This window comes from Salvelinus namaycush, unplaced genomic scaffold, assembly GCF_016432855.1.
Source record: "Salvelinus namaycush isolate Seneca unplaced genomic scaffold, SaNama_1.0 Scaffold541, whole genome shotgun sequence".
Taxonomy (NCBI): Eukaryota; Metazoa; Chordata; class Actinopteri; order Salmoniformes; family Salmonidae; genus Salvelinus; species Salvelinus namaycush.
Window position 1 is genome coordinate 11,863 of NW_024061244.1, and position 18,223 is coordinate 30,085.

The 18,223-nt window shown below is 45.7% G+C and overlaps 1 protein-coding gene across 3 annotated transcripts; it reads right to left on the minus strand.

The window, feature by feature from the left end:
- Nucleotides 1–251: 251 nt before the first annotated feature.
- Nucleotides 252–14,398, minus strand: LOC120041789 (aldehyde dehydrogenase, dimeric NADP-preferring-like). 3 transcript variants are annotated; one of them, XM_038986654.1, is made up of 11 exons: nucleotides 14,128–14,398; nucleotides 13,163–13,341; nucleotides 12,740–12,868; nucleotides 12,293–12,395; nucleotides 11,438–11,523; nucleotides 8,972–9,180; nucleotides 7,758–7,875; nucleotides 7,276–7,417; nucleotides 6,279–6,445; nucleotides 5,870–5,969; nucleotides 252–854 (listed from the first exon to the last, which is right to left on the minus strand). In XM_038986654.1, the coding sequence occupies exons 2-11, from the start codon at nucleotides 13,316–13,318 to the stop codon at nucleotides 562–564; spliced, it is 1,503 nt and encodes a 500-aa protein (XP_038842582.1). In that variant the 5' UTR covers nucleotides 13,319–13,341; nucleotides 14,128–14,398; the 3' UTR covers nucleotides 252–561. The 3 variants fall into 3 exon arrangements, with proteins under 3 accessions (XP_038842582.1, XP_038842580.1, XP_038842581.1); XM_038986652.1 differs by having other exon boundaries at nucleotides 252–1,900; XM_038986653.1 differs by having other exon boundaries at nucleotides 252–1,900; nucleotides 13,163–13,363.
- Nucleotides 14,399–18,223: the final 3,825 nt, after the last annotated feature.

The window sequence follows — 18,223 nt, forward strand, 5'->3', positions numbered from 1 at the left end:
AGGAGAGAACAGAGAAAAGGAGAGAGGGAAGAGAGGAGAGATATAGGAGAGAACAGAGAGAAGGAGAGAGAGGACAGAGGGGAGATATAGGAGAGAACAGAGAGAAGGAGAGAGAGGACAGAGGGGAGAGAGGGGAGAGATATAGGAGCGAACAGAGAGAAGGAGAGAGGGGAGAGAGGAGAGATGGGAGAGGGAAGAGAGGAGAGATATAGGAGAGAACGGAGAGAAGGAGAGAGGGGAGAGAGGGGAGATATAGGAGAGAACAGAGAGGGGAGAGAGGAGAGAGGAGAGAGATATAGGAGAGAACAGAGAGAAGGAGAGAGAGGAGAGGTAGGATGCAACAATAATCACATAATGACTTGACATTAATGTATTAATACCTCTGTCTCTACTCTTTCCCAAAATTACCAGGTTTTCCTGAGAAAGGTAGGAAGATTCCAGGAATCATAAGGGAAGAAGCAGGAAATCCGAAATCCTCCAATAGGGATATCTGGAACACCGGGGGATTTTTGGGAAGATACCAAAATGTGCAACCCTAACTTCCCTGTGTCTATCCATCAATCACAAACAGGTGCAGCTGACACCAGCCGCTAGTATTAGAACCACAGTCAGGGCGACCAGGAGTCCCAGAGCCACAATGGACGCCGCTACGGCCCAGATGTAGGTGCCCTTGGAGAAGTCGACCAGTGGGGTCCTCATGGCCAGCCTGACCCTGCGAACCTTCTGGTGGTTCTGGGGTGGGTACCGCACCACGTTGATCTCCTCCATGCCCAGGGACTTGACCAGACACGCCCGATGATGGCTGAACTGGTCAAAGGTGTGTTTCCCATGATACCTTCCTGTTCCACTCTGACCTGTGGAGTAGGGTTAGAGATGTTAGATGTTATGATGTTCAAGTTTCCCAGAAATCCCTGTTGGAAGATTCCCGGAATCAGGAAAGACTAAATAGGAAATTCAGAATCCTCCAACCAGGATTTCAGGCAAACCTGGGACATTTGGGAAAGTTGCTGGAATTTTTCAACCATAGTCCAAATTCAAGGATTCCCTATGTTGGCTACTGTATACTGCTGTCCACTCCAGCAAACCTATTCTATTATTGTTAGGATATATGTGAAAGCAGTCAGGTGGTTCTCTGATTCAGAGGGGTTGGGTTAAATGCGGAAGACACATTACAGTTGAAACCATTCAGTTGTACAACTGACTAGGTATCCCCCTTTCTATAAAAGACAGATCTAACTTTTCAGTTCTTTGGCAATCTTTAAACAAACAAAGATAAACCATAAATTGGCTGTTAGTTTAAAATGAAATTATAGATTAAAACGGAAGATCAGAAAAACACATCTAGCAAGCAAACAGTAGCCCGCCATCGGCAAAATCAGTGGCTCGTCGTCATTACAGAGGATCGGTGATGGCAAGCTGACACCACTAACAGCAGTCAGGGGTTTACACCACCAGGGTTGTGAGTTTAGTTACAGTGTCAGACACACAAAGACATTAGACATTATTCTAAAGCCAGGGTAACCAGACACAGGCACTGGGACATGTCTTTCGTTGAATGTACGTCGGCCAATACAGCTTAAGACCGGCTAGCGCCAGACTTGCCACAGTCTCCAACAGGTGCAGTTCAAGCCACCAGCAATTAGCAGAATGGCAGTCAAGGTGACCAAGAGACCGAAAGCAAAGACTGTGGCTGCCACGGCCCAGATGTAGGTTTTCCTAGAGAAGTCGACCAGTGGGGTCCTCATGGCCAGCCTGACCCTGCGAGCCTTCTGGCGGTTCTGGGGTGGGTAGCGCACCATGTTGATCTCCTCCATGCCCAGGGACTTGACCAGACACGCCCGATGATGACTGAACTGGTCAAAGGTGTGTTTCCCATGATACCTTCCTGTTCCACTCTGACCTGTGGGGTTCAGAGGTCACAGGGCTAGGGTCAGATGAGGGGTCAAAGGGTCATGTGACTTGTTGTTAAGGATTACATGTTTGCTGCATGACGGTCTAGCAGCATTTCTCCAACTCAGTCCCAAAGACACGCTAACCTCCATCTCAGTCCCAAAGACACACTACCCTCCATCTCAGTCCCAAAGACACACTACCCTCCATCTCAGTCCCAAAGACACACTACCCTCCATCTCAGTCCCAAAGACACACTACCCTCCATCTCAGTCCCAAAGACACACTACCCTCCATCTCAGTCCCAAAGACACACTACCCTCCATCTCAGTCCCAAAGACACACTACCTTCCATCTCAGTCCCAAAGACACACTACCCTCCATCTCAGTCCCAAAGACACGCTACCCTCCATCTCAGTCCCAAAGACACGCTACCCTCCATCTCAGTTCCAAAGACACACTACCCTCCAACTCAGTCCCAAAGACACACTACCCTCCATCTCAGTCCCAAAGACACACTACCCTCCATCTTAGTCCCAAAGACATGCTACCTTCCATCTCAGTCCCAAAGACACACTACCCTCCATCTCAGTCCCAAAGACACGCTACCCTCCATCTCAGTCCCAAAGAAACGCTACCCTCCAACTCAGTCCCAAAGACACACTACCTTCCATCTCAGTCCCAAAGACACACTACCCTTCATCTCAGTCCCAAAGACACACTACCCTTCAACTCAGTCCCAAAGACACACTACCCTCCATCTCAGTCCCAAAGACACACTACCCTCCAACTCAGTCCCAAAGACACACTACCTTCCATCTCAGTCCCAAAGACACACTACCCTCCATCTCAGTCCCAAAGACACGCTACCCTCCATCTCAGTCCCAAAGACACACTACCCTCCATCTCAGTCCCAAAGACACGCTACCCTCCATCTCAGTCCCAAAGACACGCTACCCTCCATCTCAGTTCCAAAGACACACTACCCTCCAACTCAGTCCCAAAGACACACTACCCTCCATCTCAGTCCCAAAGACACACTACCCTCCATCTTAGTCCCAAAGACATGCTACCTTCCATCTCAGTCCCAAAGACACACTACCCTCCATCTCAGTCCCAAAGACACGCTACCCTCCATCTCAGTCCCAAAGAAACGCTACCCTCCAACTCAGTCCCAAAGACACACTACCTTCCATCTCAGTCCCAAAGACACACTACCCTTCATCTCAGTCCCAAAGACACACTACCCTTCAACTCAGTCCCAAAGACACACTACCCTCCATCTCAGTCCCAAAGACACACTACCCTCCAACTCAGTCCCAAAGACACACTACCTTCCATCTCAGTCCCAAAGACACACTACCCTCCATCTCAGTCCCAAAGACACGCTACCCTCCATCTCAGTCCCAAAGACACACTACCCTCCATCTCAGTCCCAAAGACACGCTACCCTCCATCTCAGTCCCAAAGACACACTACCCTCCAACTCAGTCCCAAAGACACGCTACCCTCCATCTCAGTCCCAAAGACACGCTACCCTCCATCTCAGTCCCAAAGACACACTACCCTCCATCTCAGTCCCAAAGACACTCTACCCTCCATCTCAGTCCCAAAGACACACTACCCTCCATCTCAGTCCCAAAGACACACTACCCTCCATCTCAGTCCCAAAGACACACTACCCTCCATCTCAGTCCCAAAGACACACTACCCTCCATCTCAGTCCCAAAGACACACTACCCTCCATCTCAGTCCCAAAGACATGCTACCCTCCATCTCAGTCCCAAAGACATGCTACCCTCCATCTCAGTCCCAAAGACATGCTATCCTTCAACTCAGTCCCAATGGTCACGCTGCCCTCCATCTCAGTCCCAAAGACACACTACCCTCCATCTCAGTCCCAAAGACATGCTACCCTCCATCTCAGTCCCAAAGACATGCTATCCTTCAACTCAGTCCCAATGGTCACACTACCCTCCATCTCAGTCCCAAAGACACGCTACCCTCCAACTCAGCCCCAAGGACGCTCTACCCTTCAACTCAGTCCCAAATGTCACGCTACCTTCCAACTCAGTCCCAAAGGTCACGCTACCCTCCAACTCAGCCCCAAGGACGCTCTACCCTTCAACTCAGTCCCAAATGTCACGCTACCTTCCAGCTCAGTCCCAAGGTCACGCTACCTTCCAGCTCAGTCCCAAGGACACGCTACCTATCAACACTGTCCCAAGGACACGCTACCTTCCAACACTGTCCCAAGGACGCGCTACCTTCCAACACTGTCCCAAGGACACGCTACCTTCCAACACTGTCCCAAGGACACGCTACCTTCCAACACTGTCCCAAGGACACGCTACCTATCAACACTGTCCCAAGGACACGCTACCTTCCAACATTGTCCCAAGGACACGCTACCTATCAACACTGTCCCAAGGACACGCTACCTATCAACACTGTCCCAAGGACGCGCTACCTTCCAACACTGTCCAAAAGACACGCTACCCTTCAACTCAGCCCCTGGTATCTATCAGAAACTTGTTCACTAAGGATAACTGATTCTATCTATATGTATTATCTCTATGGTAACTTGTCCCCTAAAGAGGACTCTATATGTATGATCTCTGTGGTAATTTGTCCCCTAAAGAGGACTCTATATGTATGATCTCTATGGTAACTTGTCCCCTAAAGTGGACTCTATGTATTATCTCTATGGTAACTTGTCCCCTAAAGAGGACTCTATGTATGATCTCTATGGTAACTTGTCCCCTAAAGAGGACTCTATATGTATTATCTCTGTGGTAACTTGTCCCCTAAAGAGGACTCTATATGTATGATCTCTGTGGTAACTTGTCCCCTAAAGAGGACTCTATATATGATCTTTGTGGTAACTTGTCCCCTAAAGAGGACTCTGAAGCTATCTATATGTATGATCTCTGTGGAGATCGGGCTTGGGAGTGTTAAGGTTACTGTAAACTTGGTATTGTTTGATTGGTCAATGTTACACATGTAATGAAATGCATTGGTTCTCTCTCTTAACCTGTATCCAGTTCATGGAGGAAGGTTGTATGATCAATTCTAATTTCCTAGAATTCTTCTGGTCTAGTAAGCATCTCTATGTTCATGCTTTGTCCTATAAGTTAACTTGAGGATCCATATGGTTGGAATAATCCTTGTTAATGTTTGTAACTTAAGCTTCATGCCTGGTATGTTCATCCAATCATTGTTCCAATGTTAATTAAACATCTGCCTTTGATATAGACAATTCTCAGACCCAATTCTTGCTTAGTCAACGTCAACTCATTGTCTAACGAGTTGCTTGTCTATTTTAATTGTCTTTATAGAGTCATATAAACATTTAAAAATAGGTTAATTACTTAGTCTTTATTACGAGTTTTATGTGACGTATATCTAATATACTGTATATACACATATTACTGCTCACTACTGTCAAAGGGTGGATTTAGACACAGTCTATCTGTCTACTGCAGGCAAGCCACCATTGGACTGTCGTAGGCATGACTACTTTAGTGGCAAGGTGTGGTTGGGCCGGCAGTGGCATGCCATCATATCAGCTGCAGTCAGTTAACCAGAATCGTCCCAATACCGGCTAGCGTGCAAACCAACAGTATATTCACCAGAGGTCCGGCTAGGCCGTATCCTAAAGGCTAGGCTAGGCCGTATCCTAAAGGCTAGGCTAGGCCGTATCCTAAAGGCTAGGCTAGGCCGTATCCTAAAGGCTAGGCTAGGCCGTATCCTAAAGGCTAGGCTAGGCCGTATCCTAAAGGCTAGGCTAGGCCGTATCGTAAAGGCTAGGCTAGGCCGTATCCTAAAGGCTAGGCTAGGCCGTATCCTAAAGGCTAGGCTAGGCCGTATCCTAAAGGCTAGGCTAGGCCGTATCCTAAAGGCTAGGCTAGGCCGTATCCTAAAGGCTAGGCTAGGCCGTATCCTGAAGCCTAGCAGTTTTATAAGACAGTTTCCTTACCTACACCCCCAAAGGGCAGAGAGCTGAGGGTGTAGTGCATAATGACGTCGTTGACGGTCACCCCGCCACTGGTCGTCTCAGCCAGCATTCGCTTTATCACCTTATTGACAGAGACAGAAAGAGGGAGGTCTTTTATCAGCCCATCATATGTAAATACATACTGTACATACCCAAAATAAGGACAATTGTTGTTGCCACAGTAACAGTAGACCTCCTTACAGTATATAAACTACATTTCAGCAGGAGCTCAACTAAAAGTGACCTATGCCCAATCCCAAAATAAACCCCTAAATCATATGCCCAAATTGTGGAGATTTGAGTGGATTTGGCAGGTGTAATCTCCACCTTGTCCTCCATTTTGGATTTCAGCCCTACTCCATAACTCCCTCCAGCTCCCTCCAGACCTTACCTTCTTGTTGGAGGAGAAGACGTAGAGCGCCAGGGGCTTCTCTCTCTCGTTGATGAAGTGGATGGCGTCATCTATGTCGCTGACGGTCACTATGGGTAACAGGGGGCCGAAGATCTCCTCCTGCATCAGCCTAGCCTGTGGGGGCACGTCCTTCACCACCGTGGGGGCTGAGGGGTCAGGGGTCAACGTTTTTGACAGACCAAGCATAGTTCTCAAGTGTTTCAGAAAGAATCCCAGCTGGAGGATTCTCAATTAGTAAATTCTTAGTTAGAGGATTCCCAGTTAGAGCAATCCCAGTTGAGAGATTCCTGGAATCAAGAGAGCCGAAGCAGGGAGGGAATCCTCCAACTGAGCCACACTTGGTCCCATGCAACGGCAGAGTTGTGGGTTTGATTCTCACGGGGGACCAGTACAAAGTCAATTGTATGCACTCACTACTATGGACAAGAGTGTCTGCTAAATGACTAAAATGTAAAAAAAAAAATATATATATGTAATTCTCCAATTGTGATTTCTGAAAAACCTTGTAACTTTGGGAAAGGTACTGGGAATGTTGCAACCCAAGGGGAAATACAGTAATATTATTAAACCCCAAGGGGAAATACAGTAATATTATTAAAACCCAAGGGGAAATACAGTAATATTATTAAAACCCAAGGGGAAATACAGTAATATTATTAAACCCCAAGGGGAAATACAGTAATATTATTAAAACCCAAGGGGAAATACAGTAATATTATTAAACCCCAAGGGGAAAATACAGTAATATTATTCAAACCCAAGGGGAAATACAGTAATATTATTCAAACCCAAGGGGAAATACAGTAATATTATTCAAACCCAAGGGGAAATACAGTAATATTATTCAAACCCAAGGGGAAATACAGTAATATTATTCAAACCCAAGGGGAAATACAGTAATATTATTAAATCCCAAGTCTGCCAACTACTAACTAATGTGTCACCAAATATCTGTGAGCCCAATGAGACTGCGTACCAATGTAGCGCTGTGATGCGTCACTCTGCCCCCCTACTGTTGCCGTGTAGCCCTCCAGTAGAGTCATCACGCGGTTGAAGTGGCGCTGGTTGATGATGCGGCCGTAGTCAGGGGAGGATTTGGGGTCCGGCCCATAAAACTCCTAGGATTAAGGAAAACAACGTATGGATTAGATGCTGGCTGAGAGTAAGGGGTTGCTACCTACAGTCAATCAGAGTTGGGGTCAATTCTGGAAGTGAATTGAAATTAAATTCATAAATTGGGAAAATTCTCATAGAAAACTATGGACTTTCGCCCCTGAGTGTTTTATTTAGGAATCTAATCATTTCATTTCACTTCCTGAATTGACTGAATTGAAAATCTGAATTGATACCATACTGTGTACATTAATACACAATGTAATAGAGTAGTAATCCATTGGCAGAGCTATCGTAGCATCCTTGCTAACTAGCTACAGTAGAGATAGACAGGACGTAAGAGACCAGTAGTGTCTGCCGGATGCCCTCCACCACTCTGTTCTGGATGCTGGGTTCACACAGGATGTAGTCTGGGGCGATGCATGTCTGACCGCAGTTCACAAACTTCCCCCACGTGATACGCCTGCGGTGGATGAACAAAACCAACATGAAGAGAAAAATAAAACAATAAATAAACCACAGACATCAAATCAATATGCATCTTTCACATACATATTTCATCTTTCACATACACCATTTTTCAGTTTCAAGCATTCTGATGATTTGTAAAAGGAGCTAAGCATGCTGTTATCTCATTACATATAACGACCCATATAACGAACCTTTAGGATTAAAAAATGATCTATTTCCTGCTTATTCCCTTATAACTCCGGGAATCTCTCGAAAGGGACTTCTGGAAAACCTTGGAATTTTGGGAACGTTTTTACAACCTTATAACCCTTAAATCCTGCTCCTCACATCTTTCTCAACTTTCTACATCACCAACTGCCAAAACATTAGCCACGATGCTAAGCTAATACACGTTAGCTGAAACTGCTTTGCTATGGAAAGATGCTAAATAGTACAAAACTCCCTATCAAAGATGCTAACTAGTACAAAACTCCCTATCAAAGATGCTAACTAGTACAAAACTCCCTATCAAAGATGCTAACTAGTACAAAACTCCCTATCAAAGATGCTAACAAGTACAAAACTCCCTATCAAAGATGCTAACTAGTACAAAACTCCCTATCAAAGATGCTAACTAGTACAAAACTCCCTATCAAAGATGCTAACTAGTACAAAACTCCCTATCAAAGATGCTAAATAGTACAAAACTCCCTATCAAAGATGCTAACTAGTACAAAACTCCCTATCAAAGATGCTAACTAGTACAAAACTCCCTATCAAAGATGCTAACTAGTACAAAACTCCCTATCAAAGATGCTAACTAGTACAAAACTCCCTATCAAAGATGCTAACTAGTACAAAACTCCCTATCAAAGATGCTAACTAGTACAAAACTCCCTATCAAAAATGCTAACTAGCACAAAACTCCCTATCAAAGATGCTAACTGCTAAAGCTAGCTCACTATGTCATCTCTCGCTGATAGCAACAGGTGGTGGGGCTGTTACCTTGACCAACAATATGGCTGCTATATTACTGACAACATGTATTACAGAACACATGTATTACAGACCACATGTAATTACTATGAACTGCATTGGGGGTTACTGACCGGCATGCAACTCTGAGGTCGACGTCCTTATCGATGTAACAGGGGCTCTTCCCCCCCAGCTCCAGGGTCACGGGGGTGAGGTGTCGGGCTGCTGCCTCCATCACCAGTTTACCCACAGTGCAGTTCCCTGTGTAGAAGATGTGGTCGAAACGCTGACGCAGCAACTCCTGGGTCTCTGACACGCCCCCACACACTACAGGGTACAGCTCCTGGGGAGGACAGGGACGGACATGTAAACACACACTACAGGGTACAGCTCCTGGGGAGGACAGGGACGGACATGTAAACACACACTACAGGGTACAGCTCCTGGGGAGGACAGGGACGGACATGTAAACACACACTACAGGGTACAGCTCCTGGGGAGGACAGGGACGGACATGTAAACACACACTACAGGGTACAGCTCCTGGGGAGGACAGGGACGGACATGTAAACACACACTACAGGGTACAGCTCCTGGGGAGGACAGGGACGGACATGTAAACACACACTACAGGGTACAGCTCCTGGGGAGGACAGGGACGGACATGTAAACACACACTACAGGGTACAGCTCCTGGGGAGGACAGGGACGGACATGTAAACACACACTACAGGGTACAGCTCCTGGGGAGGACAGGGACGGACATGTAAACACACACTACAGGGTACAGCTCCTGGGGAGGACAGGGACGGACATGTAAACACACACTACAGGGTACAGCTCCTGAGGAGGACAGGGACGGACATGTAAACACACACTACAGGGTACAGCTCCTGGGGAGGACAGGGACGGACATGTAAACACACACTACAGGGTACAGCTCCTGGGGAGGACAGGGACGGACATGTAAACACACACTACAGGGTACAGCTCCTGGGGAGGACAGGGACGGACATGTAAACACACACTACAGGGTACAGCTCCTGGGGAGGACAGGGACGGACATGTAAACACACACTACAGGGTACAGCTCCTGGGGAGGACAGGGACGGACATGTAAACACACACTACAGGGTACAGCTCCTGGGGAGGACAGGGACGGACATGTAAACACACACTACAGGGTACAGCTCCTGGGGAGGACAGGGACGGACATGTAAACACACACTACAGGGTACAGCTCCTGGGGAGGACAGGGACGGACATGTAAACACACACTACAGGGTACAGCTCCTGGGGAGGACAGGGACGGACATGTAAACACACACTACAGGGTACAGCTCCTGGGGAGGACAGGGACGGACATGTAAACACACACTACAGGGTACAGCTCCTGGGGAGGACAGGGACGGACATGTAAACACACACTACAGGGTACAGCTCCTGGGGAGGACAGGGACGGACATGTAAACACACACTACAGGGTACAGCTCCTGGGGAGGACAGGGACAGACATGTAAACACACACTACAGGGTACAGCTCCTGGGGAGGACAGGGACGGACATGTAAACACACACTACAGGGTACAGCTCCTGGGGAGGACAGGGACGGACATGTAAACACACACTACAGGGTACAGCTCCTGGGGAGGACAGGGACAGACATGTAAACACACACTACAGGGTACAGCTCCTGGGGAGGACAGGGACGGACATGTAAACACACACTACAGGGTACAGCTCCTGGGGAGGACAGGGACGGACATGTAAACACACACTACAGGGTACAGCTCCTGGGGAGGACAGGGACAGACATGTAAACACACACTACAGGGTACAGCTCCTTGAAAGACCCCAACATTTATTAACAGGACAGTTCATCCCAGAACCAAAGCTGCTTAGATGCATGCTAAGATGCTTGCAAATTAAGCGTGCTGTGTACTATCCCTTTAAGCATGCTGTAAACTATCCCTTTAAGCGTGCTGTGAACTATCCCTTTAAGCGTGCTGTGAACTATCCCTTTAAACACGCTGTGAACTATTCCTTTAAGCATGCTGTGTACTATCCCTTTAAACGTGCTCTGACCTATCCCTTTAAGCGTGCTGTGAACTATCCCTTTAAACATGCTGTGTACTATCCCGTTACAACGTGTATAGGACACTAACTCAAGACAGCAGGATGTAGCCAGTATGTATGTATGACATCACAGCAATAGAGGACTTGTCTATACTACATCACTATACTAAAGGTGATGCTGTAATATTGGAGCTAAATCGCTGACTATTGGCTCACATTCACAGGACTAAAACAGTTCAGCTCAGATTGCTCTCAAAAACTGAGTGTACAAAACATTAAGAACACCTTCCTAATATTGAGTTGCTTTCACCTGGTCAGTCTATGTCATGGAAAGAACAGGTGTTCCTAATGTTTTATCACTCAGTATATATAGGGTAGTGTCCCAAATGGCACCCTATTACCTATATAGTACACTACTTTTGACCAGGGCCCATAGGGTTCTTGTCTAAAGTAGTGCACTATATAGGGAATAGGGTGCCATACAGTATTCTCATACAGCAGACAAGGGGGAATAGAATAGGAACCTGGTCCAGGTATCGTGGGAGCAGAGCTTTGAGGAGACTAGCAGAGTATTCACTCAGCTCAGACGGCTTCACCACAGCTGCATTGCCTGCAGAGAGAGAGAGAGAGAGAGAGAGAGAGGGAGGGAGAGGGAGAGAGAGAGAGAGAGAGAGAGAGAGAGAGAGAGAGAGAGAGAGAGAGAGAGAGAGAGAGAGAGAGAGAGAGAGAGAGAGGGAGAGAGACAGAGAGAGAGAGAGAGAGAGAGAGAGAGAGAGAGAGAGAGAGAGAGAGAGAGAGAGAGAGAGAGAGAGAGAGAGAGAGAGAGAGAGAGAGAGAGGGAGAGAGAGAGAGAGAGAGAGGGAGAGAGACAGAGAGAGAGAGAGAGAGAGAGAGAGAGAGAGAGAGGGAGAGAGACAGAGAGAGAGAGAGAGAGAGAGAGAGAGAGAGAGAGAGACAGAGAGAGACAGAGACAGAGACAGAGAGAGAGAGAGACAGAGAGAGAGAGACAGAGAGAGAGAGACAGAGAGAGAGAGACAGAGAGAGAGAGAGAGAGAGAGAGAGAGAGAGAGAGAGAGAGAGAGAGAGAGAGAGAGAGAGAGAGAGAGAGAGAGAGAGAGAGAGAGAGAGAGAGAGAGAGAATGAACAGTGTGTGAATGGGATGACATCACTAACAGTGTGTGTGTGTGAATGGGATGACATCACTCAGTGGTAGCAGAATGCCAGACATCTAGGGAGATGGATAATGCTGTGTGTCCGTGTCAGTGAGGGATGGAGAGACAACTACAGTGAAAAGTAGGAGTGGAGGGGGAAGCTAAAGATTACACAGCTAAGGAGGAATAGGAATGGAGGGGTGGGTGGGGGGGGTCGTTGGGGCGTACCTGCAGCGATAGCCCCGACCAGGGGCTGCAGGGTTAGGGCCCAGGGGTAGTTCCAGGCCCCGATAATGAGGACCACTCCCAGGGGCTCCGGCTGGATGTACGCCTTCAAGTACATTACATTACATTACAGTACAGTACATTACATTAAACTTTATTCATCCCTTTTGAGTTCCAAGTGGAACCCTTTTGAGTTCCAAGTAGAACCCTTTTGAGTTCCAAGTGGAACCCTTTTGAGTTCCAAGTAGAACCCTTTTGAGTTCCAAGTGGAACCCTTTTGACTTCCAAGTAGAACACTTTTGAGTTCCAAGTAGAACCCTCTGTTGAAAGGGTTATTCAAAGGGGACAGCGGCAGAACCATTTTAGGTTCTAGATATAACTTTGTTTCTAACAGTGTAGCTCAGTGTAAATGGACTGATGTAGTGCAATGATAAGTCTTCCATACCGTACCTGGTCTGAGATGGTGAGGAGGTTCCTCTCTACAGGCCGAGGAGCAGCCCACTGGGCCAGCTTCGACACAGCCAGGCTGATCTCATTCTCCAGGCCGATCAGCTCAAACAGCGGGGTGTCGTACTGGCTCTGTGGAACGCAAGGTGAGGTTTACTGATGTGAGACACGGCTATTTCCACAGTAAACTTACTGAAAGTCTTTGCAAAATTATCTAAATGTATAAGTCTGTGTATTTGTACAGTTATTCCCAACACTTTAAACTTTCAAAAGCTGCTGAGGAAGACATAATTCATAGTTCAGAGGCGTGATAGTTTGTGATATACTTACAAGGCTCATTTAATTGGCTCTTATCGAAGGTGTCAGAATTGGCCTCAGACTATCACAGCTCCATGTAACGAACTACTGTATGTTTGAAGCTTTTACCCTGTTGATGTCCTGTTTGAGGGCGGTGGCGATCTCTCCCTGTCTGTCTGTGATCATCCTCTGGAGGGACTTGAGCTGGTGAACTCTGAACTCCAGGGGTCGCGACCGCCCAGCGAGGAAAGCCTCTCTGGCCCTCTGCACCGCCTGCTTCTCCATGGTAACCGGTCACCAGCACACACCTGAACAGTAAACACACAGCCACTGTAAAGTACACACAAAGTACACCAGGTTCAGATAGACACAGGTACATGTCACTAGAATACACCTGTAAAGTACAGCAGACAGACACAGGTACATGTCACTAGAATACACCTGTAAAGTACAGCAGACAGACACAGGGACAATAGGCACGGAATAACTCAAATATGCATGCCCATCCTTATACTTATATCATACATGGCTATATACTGTATTTAACTACATTTCTTATGAAAGATAATTGTTTTGAATAGTTACAGTATGTTGGTTTATCATAGATATGCCTATGAATACTCACGTGAAGAAAGTGCAGAGAATTATCCCAAACCATCAAATAAATGTCCATTGCTTTTGTGGTCTGCTTAAAATGAACAAACATGAAGTAGGTCTACTGTATTTTTCTTGAAGAGTATATTATCTAATCAACGTTGAGCTGATGTGCAGCGGGATTCAACAGAGGACGAGTACGAGAGTACAAAGCACGGTCTACAATAGAAGAGTAACTACAGGGTCGACAGTACTTTGAAAGTACTGTTCAGTTGTTTGTTTTCTCTACCATCAATCAAAATGTGGAATATAAAATTTGACTTAAAAAAAGGAGTTGGTTGGTTGGTTGTCAAATATGTTGAAATAATCATGAACTGGTAAATTACGATGCTTTCACCCGTACAATAAAGAAGTACTGAACAGTATTTTGTCTGTTGAATAAACTTAACTACATCATCAAATACATGAAAAAAATGTAAAAGAACGTTTCCAATACTCACACATGAATAAAAGAAGCACGCAGGATTATTGTCTGTTGTCAATAAATTCCATCCATGAATCGGAAAAATGAATGACAAAAAATACACTTCTGAAAAGTTAAATCCTGCGGGACAGTGTTTTAAAAAAAACGATATCAGATACTTTACTATTCTGCGCAAACTTCTTGCGTAAAATTAAAAGGCATTCACCACGTGAAAAAAACGCGCTGCTATCGATGTCTCAATACCAAGGAGGTGAACTACATTATGCCACAGTACCGTACCTTCTGTTCTGCCCAGGTTCTGCCTCACTGACGTAACCGTGGGATTCACGTTAATTTATTGCTCGAGGCGACGGCTGGTATCGGTTTAGCCGCAGACCGTAGCCTACTCAAATTAGCCGTTTTTTTGCATTTTTGCAATTATTTGTCTTTATGGAAAACGAGCTAAAAATGACCTAGAATTTTCTTAATGAAGGTAATTAAATATGTTTAAAATATACATATATGTTTTTTTTCATGTCTCCTAGATTTAGGACAGACAAAACCTTGTTTCTTATCATGTATTTTTTGACAGTCTTTCTTGCCATTATGAATGTGTTATTCAGTCCTTCTTGCCGTTATGAATGTGCTATTCAGTCCTTCTTGCCGTTATGAATGTGCTATTCAGTCCTTCTTGCCGTTATGAATGTGCTATTCAGTCCTTCTTGCCGTTATGAATGTGCTATTCAGTCCTTCTTGCCGTTATGAATGTGCTATTCAGTCCTTCTTGCCGTTATGAATGTGCTATTCAGTCCTTCTTGCCGTTATGAATGTGCTATTCAGTCCTTCTTGCCGTTATGAATGTGCTATTCAGTCCTTCTTGCCGTTATGAATGTGCTATTCAGTCCTTCTTGCCGTTATGAATGTGCTATTCAGTCCTTCTTGCCGTTATGAATGTGTTATTCAGTCCTTCTTGCCGTTATGAATGTGTTATTCAGTCTTTCTTGCCGTTATGAATGTGCTATTCAGTCCTTCTTGCCATTATGAATGTGTTATTCAAATAGTTTCTTTGGGCTTTAGTAGTAAAGGCCAAAATCAATATTTAATCAACTCATTTGTTAATATTTTTTTTATATCCAAAGGGGTCCTAAAATTCAAAATCAAATAGTTAAATGATCCATAGTACACTATATATACAAAAGTATATGGACACATTTAAAATTAGTGGATTCCGCTTTTTCAGCCACACCCATTGTTGACATGTGTATAAAATCGAGCACACAGCCATGCAATCTCCATAGACAAACATTGGCAGTAGAATGGCCCTTACTGAAGCGCTCAGTGACTTCCAACGTGGCACCGTCATAGGATGCCACCTTTCCAACAAGTCAGTTCGTCGAATTTCTGTCCTGCTAGAGCTGCCCAGTCAACTGTAAGTGCTGTTATTGTGAAGTGGAAACTTCTAGGAGCAACAATGTCTCAGCCAGGAAGTGGTAGGCAAAGCTCACAGAATGGGACAGCCAAGTGCTGAAGCGCATAGCATGTAAAAATTGTCTGTCCTCGGTTGCAACACTCGCTACCGAGTTCCAAACTACCTCTGGAAGTAACGTCAGTAGCGTTGGTCGTAAAGCTTCATGAAATGGGTTTCCATGGCCGAACAGCCTCACACAAGCCTAAGATCACCATGCACAATGCCAAGCGTCGGCTGGAGTGGTGTAAAGCAGTGGAAACGCATTCTCTGGAATGATGACTCACGCTTCACCATCTGCCAGTCCGACGGACGAATGGACAAATCTGGGTTTAGCGGATGCCAGGAACACGCTACCTGCCCCAATGCATAATGCCAACTGTAAAGTTTGGTGGAGGAGGAATAATGGTCTGGAGTTGTTTTTCATGGTTTGGGCTAGGCCCCTTAGTTCCAGTGAAGGGAAATCTTAACGCTACAGAATACAATGACATTCTAGACTATTTGTGCTTCCAACTTCGTGGCAACAGTTTGGGGAAACAGCTTTTCTGTTTGAGCATGACAATGCCCCCATGCACAAAGCGAGGTCCATACAGAAATTGTTTGTTGAGATTGGTGTGGGAAGAACTTGACTGTCCTGCACAGAGCCCTGACCTCAACCCCATCAAACACCTTTGGGATGAATTGGAATGCCGACTGCGACCCAGGCCTAATCGCCCAACATCAGTGCCAGACCTCACTAATCCTCTCGAGGCTGAATGGAAGCATGTCCCCGTAGCAATGTTCCAACATCTAGTGGAAAGCCTTCACAGAAGAGTGGAGGCTGTTGTAGCAGCAAAGGAGGGACCAACTCCATAATAATAATGGCCATGATTTTGGAATGAGATGTTCGACGAGCAGGTGTCCACATACTTTTGTTCATGTATTGTATAACCATCTTAAAACAATTCCATATGTCAGTTTAGCGCCGCGAGACGGGATTATCAATCCATATGAATGTGCTTGATAAACATTTTAAGTGAGCTTCAACACTTGAACCACAACAACAACCACTAGAGATGTTTGATGGACTCCGTAATACAGGTTGAGAGGGAAATGTTTGCTGGACTCCATAATACAGATTGAGAGGGAAATGTTTGCAGGACTCGCCATAATACAGATTGAGAGGGAAATGTTTGCTGGACTCTCCATAATACAGATTGAGAGGGAGATGTTTGCTGGACTCTCCATAATACAGGTTGAGAGGGAGATGTTTGCTGGACTCCATAATACAGATTGAGAGGGAAATGTTTGCAGGACTCGCCATAATACAGATTGAGAGGGAAATGTTTGCTGGACTCCATAATACAGATTGAGAGGGAAATGTTTGCTGGACTCCATAATACAGATTGAGAGGGAAATGTTTGCAGGACTCGCCATAATACAGATTGAGAGGGAAATGTTTGCAGGACTCTCCATAATACAGATTGAGAGGGAAATGTTTGCTGGACTCTCCATAATACAGGTTGAGAGGGAGATGTTTGCTGGACTCTCCATAATACAGATTGAGAGGGAGATGTTTGCTGGACTCTCCATAATACAGATTGAGAGGGAGATGTTTGCTGGACTCGCCATAATACAGGTTGAGAGGGAGATGTTTGCTGGACTCTCCATAATACAGGTTGAGAGGGAGATGTTTGCTGGACTCTCCATAATACAGATTGAGAGGGAGATGTTTGCTGGACTCTCCATAATACAGATTGAGAGGGAAATGTTTGCTGGACTCTCCATAATACAGGTTGAGAGGGAGATGTTTGCTGGACTCTCCATAATACAGATTGAGAGGGAGATGTTTGCTGGACTCTCCATAATACAGATTGAGAGGGAGATGTTTGCTGGACTCGCCATAATACAGGTTGAGAGGGAGATGTTTGCTGGACTCGCCATAATACAGGTTGAGAGGGAGATGTTTGCTGGACTCTCCATAATACAGATTGAGAGGGAGATATTTGTTGGACTCTCCATAATACAGATTGAGAGGGAGATATTTGCTGGACTCTCCATAATACAGATTGAGAGGGAGATGTTTGCTGGACTCTCCATAATACAGATTGAGAGGGAGATGTTTGCTGGACTCTCCATAATACAGATTGAGAGGGAGATGTTTGCTGGACTCCATAATACAGGTTGAGAGGGAGATGTTTGTTGGACTCCATAATACAGATTGAGAGGGAGATGTTTGCTGGACTCTCCATAATACAGATTGAGAGGGAGATGTTTGTTGGACTCCATAATACAGATTGAGAGGGAGATGTTTGCTGGACTCTCCATAATACAGGTTGAGAGGGAGATGTTTGCTGGACTCTCCATAATACAGATTGAGAGGGAGATGTTTGCTGGACTCTCCATAATACAGGTTGAGAGGGAGATGTTTGCTGGACTCCATAATACAGATTGAGAGGGAGATGTTTGCTGGACTCTCCATAATACAGATTGAGAGGGAGATGTTTGCTGGACTCTCCATAATACAGATTGAGAGGGAGATGTTTGCTGGACTCTCCATAATACAGATTGAGAGGGAGATGTTTGCTGGACTCTCCATAATACAGATTGAGAGGGAGATGTTTGCTGGACTCTCCATAATACAGATTGAGAGGGAGATGTTTGCTGGACTCTCCATAATACAGATTGA